Source organism: Pocillopora damicornis, chromosome 6, assembly GCF_964200805.1.
Source record: "Pocillopora damicornis chromosome 6, jaPocDami1.2, whole genome shotgun sequence".
NCBI classification, from domain to species: Eukaryota; Metazoa; Cnidaria; class Anthozoa; order Scleractinia; family Pocilloporidae; genus Pocillopora; species Pocillopora damicornis.
This window is the reverse complement of record NC_142675.1, coordinates 20336751-20352877: the sequence shown is the minus strand read 5'-3', so window position 1 is coordinate 20352877 and position 16127 is coordinate 20336751. Positions and strand designations below refer to the sequence as shown.

General features: G+C 41.6%; 1 protein-coding gene across 2 annotated transcripts in view; it reads left to right on the top strand.

The window, feature by feature from the left end:
• The window catches only part of LOC113675325 (uncharacterized), a 40266-nt gene that overhangs the window by 21349 nt on the left and 2790 nt on the right, over positions 1 to 16127 (top strand). For both annotated transcript variants that reach the window (XM_089209198.1, XM_089209197.1), the window contains exons 25-41: positions 238 to 453; positions 1184 to 1361; positions 2211 to 2384; positions 3215 to 3391; positions 3943 to 4152; positions 4536 to 4688; positions 5461 to 5795; positions 6642 to 6885; positions 8365 to 8553; positions 9481 to 9684; positions 10261 to 10377; positions 11482 to 11646; positions 12125 to 12313; positions 12956 to 13198; positions 14015 to 14239; positions 14677 to 14850; positions 15196 to 15800. In XM_089209198.1, the coding sequence (XP_089065324.1) occupies positions 238 to 453; positions 1184 to 1361; positions 2211 to 2384; positions 3215 to 3391; positions 3943 to 4152; positions 4536 to 4688; positions 5461 to 5795; positions 6642 to 6885; positions 8365 to 8553; positions 9481 to 9684; positions 10261 to 10377; positions 11482 to 11646; positions 12125 to 12313; positions 12956 to 13198; positions 14015 to 14239; positions 14677 to 14850; positions 15196 to 15800 (3798 nt within the window). The remainder of the gene's footprint in view (positions 1 to 237; positions 454 to 1183; positions 1362 to 2210; positions 2385 to 3214; positions 3392 to 3942; positions 4153 to 4535; positions 4689 to 5460; positions 5796 to 6641; positions 6886 to 8364; positions 8554 to 9480; positions 9685 to 10260; positions 10378 to 11481; positions 11647 to 12124; positions 12314 to 12955; positions 13199 to 14014; positions 14240 to 14676; positions 14851 to 15195; positions 15801 to 16127) is intronic.

Below are 16127 nucleotides of genomic sequence, written 5' to 3'. Positions count from 1 at the left end.
GTTTTCTTTGAAGTTGATATTGTGGACTCATTCCGTTACGCCTCGTAAATCCACAACATTTTGACCACTCCTTGTCAGAACCCTAGTAAATGTCCAGGGAGTTGTATGGAGAATATGCATACTGATCTTAGGAAGTAAAGGGTTAAGGAACTTCACGCTAACTGTTTATTTTGGTCCATACACTGTACATGTAGACTGTAAATTCCAGAGATTTGTCAAGCTTCATCTTTCCTTTAGGGTTCTAATGGTTTTGAAGGAGACCAAGGGAAAAAAGGAGAAAAGGGTGATGCGCCTGTTGGTGAAAGAGAAGAGGTTTATCAGCCGCCAGGTCCGCAAGGTGACGAAGGAAGCCCTGGTTCAAAGGGTGTGCGTGGATCTGCTGGTAATAATGGGTCTTCTGGACTCCGTGGTCCGAGCGGAGAAAAAGGAGATGTGGGAGCACCCGGAATGTCGGTAAGATATTGATAGGTATTGTTTTAGAGACTTTCAGAGTCAGTGTGGAATGTTAAATACCTGACGGCGGGTTAAGATTCACTTCGCTTTGACGAAACTCTTTTTGGTGGCCAGTTTACATTGGCAACTCAGTTTAAAAAAACCATATTGTTATACTATACTAAACCATATTGTAAAAACCAGTTATTATACTCTCCCACCGACGCAGCATCACAGATTGTTTAGAAACTTACCCCCTTTATTTATAAGACTCACTGAGCTGGTTGTTTACACGAGATGCAACCCAAACTGCGGTTTTACTCAGTGGACCTTACGTGTTGTCTATAAGAGGGTTGTTTTCATTAAACATAAGTCAATCCACTGCTAGCTTTCGGCCCTCTTGACACTGTTTACAAAAATAAATGTTGGGATTAAAGACTCAGCTAAATTCGAGATAGTTTAGAAGACAATTTCGTTAAACAACGGCTAAACCTTTTAATAATAATTTTTCGTTCATAATCCCTGGAAGTCTTGGTACACTATAATTGTTAATGTAACTCCCCAAGTAATACAAATCTCAAAAAACTAATTCTTTGTACAAGAATTTGACAGAAAGAGTATTCACATGCTGGGAGCTGGACCGAAAGTTCCGGGGTCACGGTGATGTGTCCTTGGGTAGGAAACTTACAGACCTACCCTTCCTCAGGGTAAGCGTTGTGGCTCGTTCGCTGACATTTCTTTCACCTTTCAGGGTCTTGATGGTTTTCCAGGTACAAATGGTCTACCAGGAGACCGTGGTTCCAAAGGTGAGACTGGTGACAAAGGTGATCGTCCCATCGTACCCGTGCCCGATATGGGTAGAAAAGGAGAGAAGGGAGCCGAAGGAGATAAAGGAGCTACGGGAGAAAGCACAAGTCCGAGTGATCTAGGTAAAACAGCCGTACATCGTTAATCGCCTTAGTTGCTTTAGGTCTTGCATTCTTGTAATGCGTTGATCAATTCGAAGCTTCAACATTCCACTCCTCCGGGCCACCCCGCGACGTCTGAACTTATACAAATTCCCGCCTCCCGGGGGAAAATTGTGTTCAAATGCCCCACCCATTTTTTTTTTTTTTTTCGTAAAAGGCAAAATCAACGACCGTGACTTTCTACACGTTGGCCAAGCTTTAAAATCAAGAAATGCAGGCCTTTCCTTTTCTATTGTTTTTATGATTAACATCTTGACTCCAAGTGACCAAGACAGAATTTCTCCATACAATTTTAGTACAATATCAAGCAGACAAGTGATGGGAATAAAGAAAAATATTAATTAGGGGATTGCTAGTTGATCCAATACCAGATTCTTCAAACTAACATCACAAGAACTATATGACAGACAGTAAGGAGAATTACTAATGAGATCTTGGGAGTTAAAGGGTTAAGCGTCAGGGCCCGTAGAGGTATCATGACTCTCGACAAACCTGTGGGCTTGCAGGAGCCACGTACATTTCTACGTTGCTAATTATAGAAACGGTTTATGTACCGCTGGTGTTTAAGCCTATCGATTAGGTCTTACTGTGTGAAAATTTTTCTTTAATCCTTTTTTACCCACTTTTCACCTCCCACTCTCACTTCACCTCTCATTTTGCACTTTCCATTTCCTACGTTTCACCTTTCACTTTTCACTTCATTTTTTGTTTACCACCTCTCATTTCCCACTTTTCACTTTTGTTCATTTTTCACTTCTCACTTCCGACTTTTCACTACATTTTCCGTTTTTTCTTTGCTCATATCTACAGCGCAGCTTTTAAGCGGTGAAAAAGGTGACAACGGTACAGCAGGAGTGAAAGGAAATGCGGGAATGGTTGGAGTTCAAGGATCGAGAGGCGTAAACGGAAGTAAGGGAGCCGACGGGGACAAGGGAATACCAGGAGAGAATACTCAAGGTCCCCCTGGACCCGCCGGTCCTCCAGGTACTGAAACCGAAAAAGAAGTCTTGATGACGATGCTCACTAGAGCATTATTTAGTCACAGCATGTACGCTCTGTCCAATAAAATTCGATCTTTCCTTTGTGCAAAGAATTCTTAGACCGCTTATGTCTCTAATGTCTTTCAAATTGAAACTCAAATACCCAAGAAACCGAATTGATGTTGTCTGTAAACCCTACAAAACGTTGTCAGGAAGAATTTCGCTGTCTATCGATTTCCAGGCCAATGCACATTGAAATATATAGATTCTTTTTTGGCACAGTCACTCAATCGACCCTGAGGGCAAGAAGCTTCCTTTTCTTTATTTTTAAGCTAGTTTGTAGGGAAATACGTTTTATCCTGAAGGCATTAAACATCATTACCTCCAGTGCCGTTTTCGCGCTGTAGCAGAAGTACAGTCATGAATGTTTGACATACATCTCAATGTGAGCTCTATCTTAGAGGAATGACCACGTAAAGAAGCTGTAGCGAATTTAAATTCGGACAAGTAAATAAAGGAGTTAAGTTTCTAAAGAAACTTATGGTGCTGCACCGGTGGAGATTGTCACGAGATTAACTCATTATCAACTCAACTGAGTTGGTAATGTAACTTGGCCACTGTAAAGAGTTTTTAAAGCTGACGTCTTGAACGTTTGCCGCTCTGACGAAGGACTAACGCTCAAACGTCAGCTTTCACGTTTGAAAAAAATCTTTACGGTGGCCAAGTTGCATTATTAACTCAAAATCAAATTATCTTTAAATGCAGACAGTCGTATTCACCAGGTACTGGTTCGGACAAGTCACAGAGGTGAACTGTGATTTGAATTCTTTTCAGGTCCAAAGGGATCTATAGGTGGTAGAGGTGAAAGGGGAGCCAAAGGTGACTTAGGAATGGACGGATGGGAGGGACCACCAGGAAGAAATGGATCAAAGGGAATGCCAGGTGAACCTGGTGATCGTCAAGATGGAGCCAAAGGTAAAGACGGTGAAGACGGACAGAAAGGCGCTAGAGGTGAGTAATTAACTTGCAGTTATATTCAGGTTTGGATCGGTCTTCATATACTTGTGTATAGAAAATAGTTCGATGCCGGTCTGACGCGGCAACTCATCACTGCCAAATGAATCATTAGATAGCTTTCGGTGTTTTCAAGTTAATGCGTTGAGAAACATGCTCAAAATCCTGTTAGCAAAGTTCAAGGTGTTTTTAGTGCGGTCGCCTAACAGAGAACGATTCCCAGCCGGAAGTTTACAAGTTACATTTATGCAACAAGCCACGAAATATTCTTTCACAAGTATTGACATTTTAACTCGTGGATATGCGAAGCATAGGTACGAGTAATATGGGGATTCGATATGCAAACTTCGTAGTGTCAGCACGGCCTTGGGAGTCTGGGGAGAGCATGCTTGTTTTGGTATTATTTTTTGTGTTTCCTTTCCTTTTTTCTTTTGTTTATGATTGTTCCTTTTCTCAACAAGATTGAAGTTTCAAACGGATAAAGTCGCCATTAACTTCCATTTGTTTCTTTGCTTGTTTTTTTAACGATCGTTTTTCTGTCGCAATAGGGGTCCCAGGTGAAGGCGGCGTGGTTGGATTTCCAGGTGACCCAGGTGCTAATGGAGAGGATGGTTCCGCTGGGCCGAAAGGACTGCCGGGACAGCCTGGAGCCCAGGGCCCCAAAGGAAATAAGGGAACTAAGGGAGAGCTTGGTGACAGCATAAGCGGTCCTCCGGGTGAACCTGGAATTATGGGTCTACCAGGTGTCCCAACTAAAGGTTTGTTTTAGCCCACACGTAACGAAGTTTATTAATGTTGCGGTTATAGCCTCATATTCAGCATCGTATCTTGGCTCTATCATTTTGCTGACACATTGTTCAGTGTTTACAAGGGCAATATTTGTGATTTCTTTAAGTTCGTTTTATCTTACATTTCATATGTTGATATCTAAGAAGTTCAAAGATAATACACAAGATCACAATACTAAGTAACAAACAACAAAGCAAGGCAAGAGAAATTCACAACAAATTCGAGTTTCTTACAAACAAAGTATAAAATTAAGTACGAGGTTTGAGAGAAGGGTTTCTTTTTAACGTAACAAAATTTATTTAAGGATAAAATGCTTAATTACACAATCCTCGAAAGTTCAAATCTTTCTTAGGCGAGAGAGGAGAACCAGGCTCAAAAGGAGATGCAGGTTCGCCGGGAACACCTGGACAAAACGGTCCTCCGGGTAATCCTGGTGACGATGGGCCTCGTGGTGACCCAGGTAACCCAGGTCCACAAGGAATGAAGGGAAGAACAGGAGTCATTTGTAAGTACAGCAGCTGAATCTTTCTTTTGTTACACTGCATTAACCCTTTAACTCCCAAGATCTTAATGTAAATTCTCTCCTCTAACTGCTACACATGTCCTTGCAAATTAGGTACAAGAATTTGTTGTTAGATCAGGATAATGCCTTTTACCTTATAAGTTTGAATATTCTCATGACCCGTTTGCTGGATATATGTATGGATATTTTAAGGAGAAGTTTCATGTTAATCTCTTCTTGGAGTTTAAGTGTTAATCTTTGAAATCAACCATTATCTTTGAGCGTGAAAGAGCAATAATGATCTGCAAAGCAAAGCGGAGCAAGCACAGCTTAATTATGCAATCACATGTAACCATCACTGATGTGCAAGTTTCTGAGTGGGGAAATATATATTTTTTTCAACTTTTTTGCTCACTATTTTGCATCTTTTGAGGGAATTACGGGTGCAAAGCATCGGATAACCTATCCTCGCTTCCTCGATATTCTACGAAAGATTCGTTTTGTAATTTTAATATTTGGGGATCGTGTCTCGGTTCAGTTTGGCGTTGTCTTGGCTTCCAGCTCTGAGTGAGAAATGACGTCAGGAAAGATCCATGTCAAATTTCAGTTAAGCTTTAATTAAGTTAATTTACTAAACCTTAAGCAAAGTTCGGATTCTAACGAAGAACGCATGTTGAACTCGGATCTTGTCAAACTGGTGCTTACCAAGAAGTTTCAGTTTGAGTTAAAATCTCGGTATTTTCTCAATTGTGTTTTCAATCTCTTTTAACTTCAGTGTGTGGCCAGGAAAACGCTGACTATGCCTTCCTCATGGATGCATCTCGTAGTATTCTCCCAAACGAATTTCAGTTGGTGAAAGATTATGTAAAGGACGTTATTGAATACCTCAGCATTGGCCCCGCTCTCACCCATGTCGGTGTCATTGAATACAGCAAGAGCGCCAAAATGGAGCTAGCTTTTGACAAATCGTATGATAAAGAAGAAATAAAAAGGATCGTAGACAAAGTACCACACACCAAGGGTATTACACGAATCGATCTGGCCCTGCAGGTTGCCTCACAGGAATTATTTACTGCAGCAATTGGAGGAATGAGGAATTCATCCAGAAAGGTAAAATGTCTCAACTTTAACCAAGGACTGTTTTTATCCACTTATCGCGGATTTGAATACTTCAGCAATGTGTGCTTTTTGTGTGCGGGGAGGCCCGGACTAGTTTTACTTGAGATTTCAGCTTGAGCCCAGGAGTGCAGGGGGTTCTTGCCTTTGACCCTCTGACTCATATCAGCATCTTATTTCTCCTTACAATATCACCCCTAAATAACACATTAAGGTCAAGAGAATAAAGAACATGATCACCAACTAGGGAAGCTCTTGATTGTTGAACAAATTCTCCTTGTCAGCGCCTAAGGTGATGTATTGAGCTGACTATGGAGAATATGCATACTAATGCTAGGGTGTAACGGGTTAACCTGTGGACTCTCGGGATCTTATTTGAAAAACTTCTTTGTATCCGATATTCATCTACTTGAACACCATTTTGGAGAACTTGGTGCTCTATCACGGTAACTATATCTGGCTGATTGGTTTGTATATTATCTTTTTTTTTTGGATGAAGTGTGGAATTGGTCGGGAGAATTATCAAATTGATCACTGGTGGAAGTTGAAGGGTTAACAGGAACGAAACACATGGCCAATCGTATCAAGAAATGGCCTATTGTTCCGGCTCAACTTCTCACATTAAGTATTAAAGAATAGTCCTTTTGTTCTTTGTAACGCTGAGGGACCTTTGCCGAAGCGACGCGAAAAAGTTCGTGATTAATCGGACAGTTTGTTATTATACTCGTGATAAACAAATCGGACTTCCGCCGTACGGTCGTCCGATTTTGTTATCACTCGTATGATTACAGACCGAATGGGACTCCACTCAGTTGGTTTTCTTTTCTTATTCTTACACAGGTAATGGTTCTACTAACAGATGGTAACCAAACAGGAACAGATGTTGCTCCAGACCAAGTACCCCTTGTTGATGCCATACAACCCATTAAAGATCTCGGGGTCAAAGTGATTGCTGTTGCCATTGGGAGTGTTGACCTTGATCAGCTGCGTTTGTTAGTGACCGACAATGATGACATTTTGAGGACACAAAGCTTTGCCGAACTTCGGAATCTCGTTAGAACCACTGTCGAGAGGAGTTGCAGAGGTATTCTTTAAACCTTACAATATTAATACAATATCAAGCAGACAAGTGATGAGAATAAAGAAAAATATGAATTAGGGGATTATTAGCTGATCCAATACCAAATTCTCCAAACTTACCGTATTTAATCGACTAGAAGCCGAGCGATTTTTACACAAATTAAAACTGAAGTGAATTAAAATTTGGGCTCTAGAGGGGGTCTCGGCTTATAGCCGAAGGATTTTGAAAAAAAATTTTTCCAGCGCATGGAAACTCTACTAAATCGGGACGTATTTACTTATAAACCGAGCTAAAGTAAAGAAACACAATATGCAATTGTTGTTTTGGTGCGAAGGCTGACGGAATGGCGGCGCTTCCATTTCTGGTACTAGCCGAGGGACGCTTTAAACTCAGGATTCTCGCTGTTTTGGATTACATTAATTCATCCGAGTTATGATTCGTTACTTTTTAATTGAATAGTTAGTTACGGGTAATATTTATTAATTCGCGTGTGTTTTCTGAGAGAGAGGCTTTTTTGTCCTTTGCATATTAAATCACCATTGAATCTGTTGTATACGCGCGTGTGTGTTATCGTCAAAGCCTCATTTACGACAATCAATGTGATTTTTTTCAGAGAATGTTAGGTTTTCCCGTAGTTAACAATTCAGTCTTGTAATAATGAATGGGTCTCGGCTTATAGCCGAATAAATACAGTATTTCACAAGAACTATATGGCAGACAGTAAGGAAATTTCACATAAAAATTACTTAGAGGATAATCAATGGCCGCTGTGGATACGAATTTTATCTTCGAGTGCTGAAAGTATCTCTCACGAGTGAGCGAAGAAGAGATACTTTCAGCACTCGAAGATAAAATTCGTATCCCCAAGCGGCCATGTTTATTTTGTAGATACTGGCGAAATTCCTACACACCTCGAAGCCATTTTGTGAATGAAATTTCAAAAGAACCGTCCGAGCGCCTGAGCGGGAAGCTCTCTTGTAATTGGCTAATCATGTTAGTAACCATGGCGACACCAATATCCTCACACGTGAAATATAAAAATAGTATCTTTACTGCGCGCGATGAAGATATGATTTTTTAGTAAAAGGAAAAATCCTGGTATTTCATCAGTAGCTATATAATAAAAATTGTGTAATCTTTGAGAAGCATGTGTTTCGGATGGGCCTTAGACTGCACTATGGCCAATTTTATTATGAACTTAACGACACGTAATACGTAGGGTTACTTAGCAAAACCAGCGATCCCCCGTGGCTAACGTACCTTAAATTTTATGAAACCTCTTAAGAAAACTTTTAAACTTCGTAGAAAGTCAGTTCAAATTATTTTAACATCGGAATTAAAAATTCAGAAGAACGGAGAGTTTTAAATGTTGAGCAATTTTTCAAGGTTTCATAGAGATAGTATCATATAAAAGATCGTAACATGCAAGAGGAGTGATTGGCTTTCGTTTTTAGGTTCCATTTATCCATTATTGCTCTGTAGGTCCACTTGGCGATCCTGGTAAGAAGGGACCAAAAGGTTTACCAGGTGAACCAGGAGGAGAAGGGGCGGAGGGTTTCCCAGGGATGCCAGGAAATCAAGGACCTAAAGGAGATCCGGGTCCCACAGGGCCACCAGGTACTCGCGGCGAGGGTGGAGATAAAGGATTCACTGGAGATGAAGGACCCCCAGGTATGAAACTTAACCATTTAGCCCCTAAGAGTGACTAGCATTTAATATTCCTTATAATATCACCCCTGAATCACGCATGAAGGTCATGAGATTGAAGGAAATGATCAGCAAACAAATTCTCCTTGTCAGCACCTTAGGAAATGTATGAACAAACAGTATGAAGAATATGCATAATGACATTGGGGTGTAAAGGGTTAAAGAAAAGATCCACCACTGGAACATGTTGCCGTTGAGCAGATGAAAATTCAGTGTAGGATTGACTGAGAACAAGACCCACAGATAACACTTAACGCCCTAACATCAGCATGGTTATTCTCCACACTGTTCCCCGCACCTTTTCTAAGATGCTGACAAGGAGAATTTGTTTTATAATCAACAACTTCTTTATTTAGTGATCATTCCCGTAATTCTTGTGTCAGTAATGTGTGATTTAGGGGTGATTTTGTTAGGAGAAAGTAAATGTTAATCACTCGTAAGAATCAAAGCCCCTCGAAACAAATACTGGCCAAACTGATGTTTCAGTTTCCCACTAGGCGCCATTTTAAAAATTGTTACATTAACTGGCTGCTCTCAAATTTTCAAACAACAGCCCTTCGCAGCCAGTTGTCTCAAGGGGTTAGCACAAATAAGGCTAACCCATGGAAACGATTGGGAGGATCTTAACCGTCTTGGTCCATTTTGATCGTTTAGCGTGATTTCTACATCCTTATTTGGTGCGAACGAGTATGTGACACTCGACGAGGTGTGGTTTCCCGAGCTTTAAGTACTGGTTTAAGCTGCGGAGACTACAGCAGATTATAAAACGCTCCATGGCTGAAGATGTTTTTAACCACAAGCCTGCAACTTACTAAACTGCAATATCCAACAGGTGAAATTAGCAAAAGGAGCTATAAATTCTGAAAAGCCTTTTTTTATCATTTCGCCTAGGCTTAGTAACTCCAGGTTCGAAAGGACTTAGAGGAGATCCTGGAGATCCGGGATTGCCTGGTGATCCCGGTCTTAGTGGACTGGATGGTGAACAAGGATCAAAAGGTGTCCAAGGACAACCTGGATTTCGTGGCAATAATGGTGTTGTCGGACCTGACGGCCCACCTGGACCTCCAGGAGAAGCAGGAGCTGTCGGTGAACCAGGTAAACAAATGAATGAATTCCGGTGAAGCAGTTATTTTTTTGCTAAAGATAGTAATTCTAATGGTCTCCTTTAAGTTGTTTCATAAGTTGGATCTTGCTTATCATTTATTCTGCGCCGAGAAGTAATGCACAGTCATTGATAACTGCCGCCACACCTACTATGGGTGCGTTCTTATTGAACATGTGGCCTTTTTCAGCAAAAAAAAAAAAAAAACGAGAATTGTTTGAAATGAAAACACTGAACAGTTTTCACAAAAACGACTGTGCTTGACGTTTCCCATAACGCCACCGACTGTTTCAGTTATCGAAATTCAAGGTCCATTATTATAGGCAAACTGAGAAACAAACGTTCCGTATATGTGAACGTGATCTAAAACCCTTATAAGCAGGAGGTAGACAAATTGGAAGTTGATCGGGTCTTGTGACAACTAAATGATTGGCATCACTGAGGTGGGAACAATGGATTTCAAGTCCAATGCCCTAACTCCTCGTCAGCTCCATCGAGTGTGCGAAAATTAAAAAGATATATTTCCGTAGCGTACTGATTTAAATTTTCCATCTCTTAATGTGTTAAAGGTACAATTGGTGGTCCAGGGATGACAGGATTTAATGGAATGGACGGAAATATGGGTCCTCGTGGAGACTCTGGAGCAAGTGGCAGTCCTGGTCTCCCCGGACCTGAAGGCGAGCCAGGTAAAGGAGTACTTTTACTGGACCGTTTTTAAGTGTCTCTTGATATCAATATATTTTTTTTAAAGAAATAAATAGTTCTCTGTCTTCCTATTTGTTCTGACTAAAAAGTGGGAAGAAGTTGTTAAAGATTTGGTGTTTTTAGCCCGTGGAATATTTACAAGAAAATAAACTTAAGATTTCAAAATTTTTAACGTGCATAGTTTGTGTAGATGGGAGTCACTCGATAGATGATTTTACGAAGAATGAAGATCAACACCTGACTTACATGTAGACTTTTCCTCATTCGACTTAGACTGGTACATTTTACAGCGTTTTATTTTGCCGGATTTTTTTTTTCACTTTTATGCAGAAGCCACTTTTGCAGGTCGAGGATGATCTGCAAATCCGCAAATATTTAACCCTTTAACTCCCATGAGTGACCAAGAGAGAATTTCTCCTTACAATATCAATACAATATCAACTAGTTAAGTGATGAGAATTAAGAAAAATATCAATTTGGGGATAATTAGTTGATTCAATACTAAATTCTCTGAACTAACATGATAAGAATTGTATGGTTGACAGAAAGGAGAATTAAAAATTTGATCTGGGAGTTAAAGGGTTAAACACAAATTTTCTAGCCACACGACAATATGGAATGTCACGTTTTACCGATAGAAAGGGTGCAATTCTACCTTAAGGTCCCCTCGCTGACCTCGCCCTTGACACATGTATGGTAAGGGTAGTGCTGTTTAAAGTGTTGCTGCGAACAGTTAACTATTATTCACCGAAGTAGAGGTAAATATCAATCACTTTCAACGACACTGAGGTGAATAATTTTTTTTAGCATAAACCAAAAAATACCAAAAAATTATTTCTTTCAATATACTAAAAATTGGTCGAAAATTAAACTCTTAAAGCGCGGTTTTGTGTCATTATCTGCTCGGAGGTGAATATTACTTGCTATTTACTTCCGAACTAGCCAATTAGCGCGCGGGAAAAGCGGTATTCACTTTTGTGGTACATACTAGAAGAAAAGATTTCGGCTAGAAAGAAATTTTTATCTCAAAAAGAGTCAATTAAGCCTGTAATCTTATCAAAGTTTTTTTTATGTCCTTTCCACAGGTTTGTTTGGTGAACCTGGGCTAAACCTACCAGGAGTAAAAGGCTTTCGTGGACCCAAAGGACAAGCTGGATTGCCAGGTTTAAACGGATTCCGTGGTAAAGGAGGTGATGATGGATTGCCAGGCCCCCCAGGAAACTCCACACCTGGCGAACAAGGAGGAACCGGTAAGTTAAGACAGGGCATAACTATTGCAAGTGAACCCTTCAATTAACAAAATCTGATAGTAATTCTCCCCTCGAGCTGCTACACACGTCCTCAGTCGTAAATTAGATGAGATAAAAAACTTCTACCTGATAGGTTTGAGTACTCTAATTACCTGTATGCTGAATAATTAAAAATCATTATAGGGAGAAGTTGCATGTTAAACACTTCCGGGAGTTGAAGGGAAATTGAATAACAAATGAAATTGTACTTCACGTAGAGTTGTAGAGAGAGTTCGATGTTACTTGATGATCCTTTTCAGATCTAAGGGGACGGCTTCGTAAAAATTACAAATAGTCTCAAATAAACAAACTGGCCAAGTAAAAGACGACGTTCACTTCAAAATGACTTTATTTTCTTCTTTTTCATTAGAGGTGCAATATCAGGGGAAAGACGCCAAAATCTTCCTATTACTCACAATTGGTTTTGGTTATTTATTAGGTCCTCCTGGAATCAAAGGGGCGAAGGGTGACCCAGGTCCCCTGCCGGGAGACGGCGTGTCCCTTCCGTCTGGTGACCCAGGAGATACTGGAGCGGATGGAAAAATGGGTATGCCTGGTTTAAATGGTGACCAAGGACTAGAGGGACGACAGGGAGAGAGTGGAGCCACTGGACCCCCTGGGCAGGGAGGTAGGAGCAAAAAGAATGTAGGGTTTTTCACCAGGCCCCGGTTGTTAGAGGGTTGGATAATGCTACCACTGGATAAATCTCCATCCGGTGGATAACGCCATGCGTTTTACCATCTCTTATCAGCCGGATAGCGATTTATTCGTTGGATAGCGTCATCCGCCCTTTATACAATTGGGCTCTGAATTTAGAGTTTGTAGCTGCTAAGTTCCTAAGAGAAAAATTACACTTTTCTTCATTCAGCACAACAATTTCGGAATTTACGGATACGTTATTAGTGTATTTTTTTCTAAGTTTTAATGGCTTGGTGATTGGTGATAGGTTGGCCTCTTGGCTGGGTTTGTTTCTAAAGAAAAGTAGGTTCATTGCGTCCGACAATTCGATTCCTTACATTGGATGTGCGGTGAAACGTTCAGAAAGGTTTGGTCATCGTGATACTTAATGCACAAATCGTCGTCTGATGGCGTAATTATTTATAGATAATTCTTAAAAGATTTGGGAATGTGTAAAAGTAAGAAAGTTTACAGAAAGAGCAAAAGGTATGCGAAGACCTACATAGGAAACCTTGCCTCTTCGTTTTGCGTTTTGAGTGTTAACCTGTTGGAGTTAAGAAGGTGTCTCAATTGTTTTGTGTTTGTATCACAGGGGCTATCGGTGATCAGGGTGCCCTAGGCCCCCCAGGAGAAACTGGTGCACGGGGCATGCCAGGGATCTCTGGTGAACCGGGAGTAAAAGGAGATCCTGGACCCGACGGTGCCAGAGGCGATCAAGGAGACCAGGGAGAAGCTGGATCTGACGGTTTAAATGGGTTAAATGGTGTAGGAGGGCCGGAAGGTGAAGCAGGGCAAGATGGCGTGAGGGGACAAACTGGAGACGTTGGACCCCCAGGTACGAAGTCAGTTGTGTGCATTTTTTACTTCTGCAGGAATTTTTTGTCCAGAACAAGAACTTTTTTTTCCTTGATGAAAAGTAAAAAAGAGGGCCGCCATTAATTAGGGGGGTGGGAAGGGTTAAATGACGCGATTATCGCTTTCAGATTTTGTAGCCAGATTGTTTCATGGGATGGGTCAACATCAAAGACTGAGTATAAACAAATTAGGGAGTAAGGAAATTGGAAACCGTTATCCAGAGGAAGCATCCATTTATGGGACAGCAACTCTGCTACAGGTTGTAGCAAGTACTACTATAACCCTTGACGATATGAAGTGAACCTTGTTTTCTGATTGGCTACCTTGCTCGCTCAGGATGGCCTGCATTAGAGCCCGCATTCGTCGAGCGGATTCACAAAGTTCGTAAGTTTTGGACCATAGCGGCGATGGAGTCTGATAGACAGTTTGATGTACAGTCGAAAGAAAACGTGTACGACTCTCGTGGGTTTATTTTGCTACAAATAAAGTTGGCTTTCTTTCCCGACTCTCGAAATAAATGATTCGTTCTTGATTCATAGTAAAGCGAAGTCTTTTGGCTATACGGTATTATGAATCTTTTGTTAACCAAGTCTGACTTCGTCTCGGTCCACAAAGACGCAAAAAAAGATCTCGGCCAATATCCAGCCATCCTTATCTCGCGCATGTTCAATAACGTATATTTAGTGGAACCTGCGTTGGAATGGCCTCTCCATTCGGAAACCGCGAACACGGACTGGGTTTCCTAAGTTTAACTTACACGGTAATAATTGTTGTTATTGTATCTCGCATCTGATAGGTGGGACTGGTTTAATTGGCCTTAGAGGACAAAAAGGCCTTCCTGGCATTACTGGTGTCAATGGACCTCCAGGCTCTTCAGGAACACCTGGTGATCAGGGCCCAACTGGGGAAGCAGGTGCTCGCGGAGAGAGGGGAGATATGGGACCACTAGGACGTAGAGGACCCAAAGGTTTAGTGGGACCTCCTGGTTTTAACGGAATTATTGGAGTAAAAGGCGAACAGGGTGAGTCGCAGAATTAAAAGATATGTGCAAAGCCATTGTTCTCCTCGTTACATTTTTTGTATTGTATAACATCGCTATGTGGCCGTCGCCGCCACAGATTTCAAAATTTTCCCAACAACGTGCGAATGATTCATCGCGACATTCCATTGGACTGCGTTTTGGTGTCCCTTTTCCCGATGTTCCAAATGTGTAAGATCGAAGCACGTGTTTAGACCCTTTAACCCCTAAAAGCGATCGGCATCCAATTTCTCCTTTCGATATCAACTTTGAATCAAACATCGAGGTCAAGAGAACAGATGAAATGATCACTAACTAAAACAGCTCGTTATTGTTAAACAAATTCTCCTTTTCAGCTTCTGAGAAAATGTATAAAGGGCAGTATGGAGAATGTGCATACTGATGTAAAGGGTTAACTTTATCCTTCTTTTTTCCTTAAGGGAACAATGGCACCACTGGTAGCCAGGGCGCAACAGGCGAGCCAGGCAACCCTGGGCCGAAAGGTGAACAAGGACCAACCACCATCACTCCAGGACCAAGGGGTGAGAAGGGACGCCCTGGACTGCCAGGAATCCCTGGCCTGGAAGGAATCCCGGGCGAGACAGGACCCCAAGGTAATTGGAAAGTTATTTTTTCCACGAGGCAGACAGATATGGCTGAGAGCCTGGACAGAAACGTTTTTGAGTCACGAAACGACGTGTAAATACAAATACAAAATATTTTTGTACTCCCCAGCCCTAACGAGCTGTCGAAGCAGTCTTGTTTAAGGGTTTAGGAATGTACGTCAGCTACCTCGTCCGGAAAGGGGATGCTACATTCATTTCCTTTTTAACTCAAAGCGATTTACTGTTTATTTTGCACATTTCCAAGCCATCACTTATCACCATAGTATTCATCAGTATCAAGCTCGTGAACTACGTTGGCACTTGTGATGTCTTTTGTTCCTTTGTCTTTTCAAGGCCCTCCTGGCAACCTTCAAGGCCCGAAGGGTAACAATGGTCTGCCCGGTCTACCATCAGAGAAAAAAGGACCAAGGGGCGAAACAGGACTTCCAGGAGAAGAGGGAAGTCCAGGCTTCCCCGGAGACCAGGGGTTACCTGGTCAACCAGGCCCCACGGGTATCATAGGTAAGGCAGCAACAGGTGAAGGTTACCACTTGGTGGTCCACAGCCAATCTACTAAAATACCTGACTGTCCGCTGAATCTGACTAGACTGTGGACTGGCTACAGTTTGCTGTACGTTCAAGGTCACGATACTTCTCATGGACAAGATCTCGGTGCGTCTGGATCGTGTATGAGACGTTTCACCACCATGCCATACCTTTTTTGTAACATAAACCAACAGTGCTACTACGCTTCGAGAAACGATTACAGTTATTGGCTGACCACAGATATACAGATTCCCATGATGCCAATCAGTGCTCCCGCTGTTGAGCCGTTTGTCAGTAGGTGTGCTGTGTGTGAGGCACCTGGGCCTGTTGTTGCCACTCATAGTCAATCCACACAAAACCCAGACTGTCCTGCCGGCTGGCAAGCCATTTGGAATGGATTCAGCTTCTTGATGGTAAGCCACTTTAAATACGTTAGTTAAAGCATCCTTTCAAGCACCTTACTTCTACAAGCGGCTGAAGTGGCTCATAGGACCAGACTAGTGTATTTTTTTGTGGAGGCCAATTTATACACCTCAAGGACTTTCATTTGTTCAACAACTGGTTGTTTCACGTATCTGTCGATAGAACCTCTTAGGGCCGGTTATTTACTCGAAATATAAGCCTAACCACGGTTTTACACAATTAGTGGGCCTTAGTCTTTCTCCACAAGAGGGTTGAACTAATGAAATAAATGTCCTTTCCACTGCTAGCCTTTGGTCCTCTTGACACTGTTCATAAAA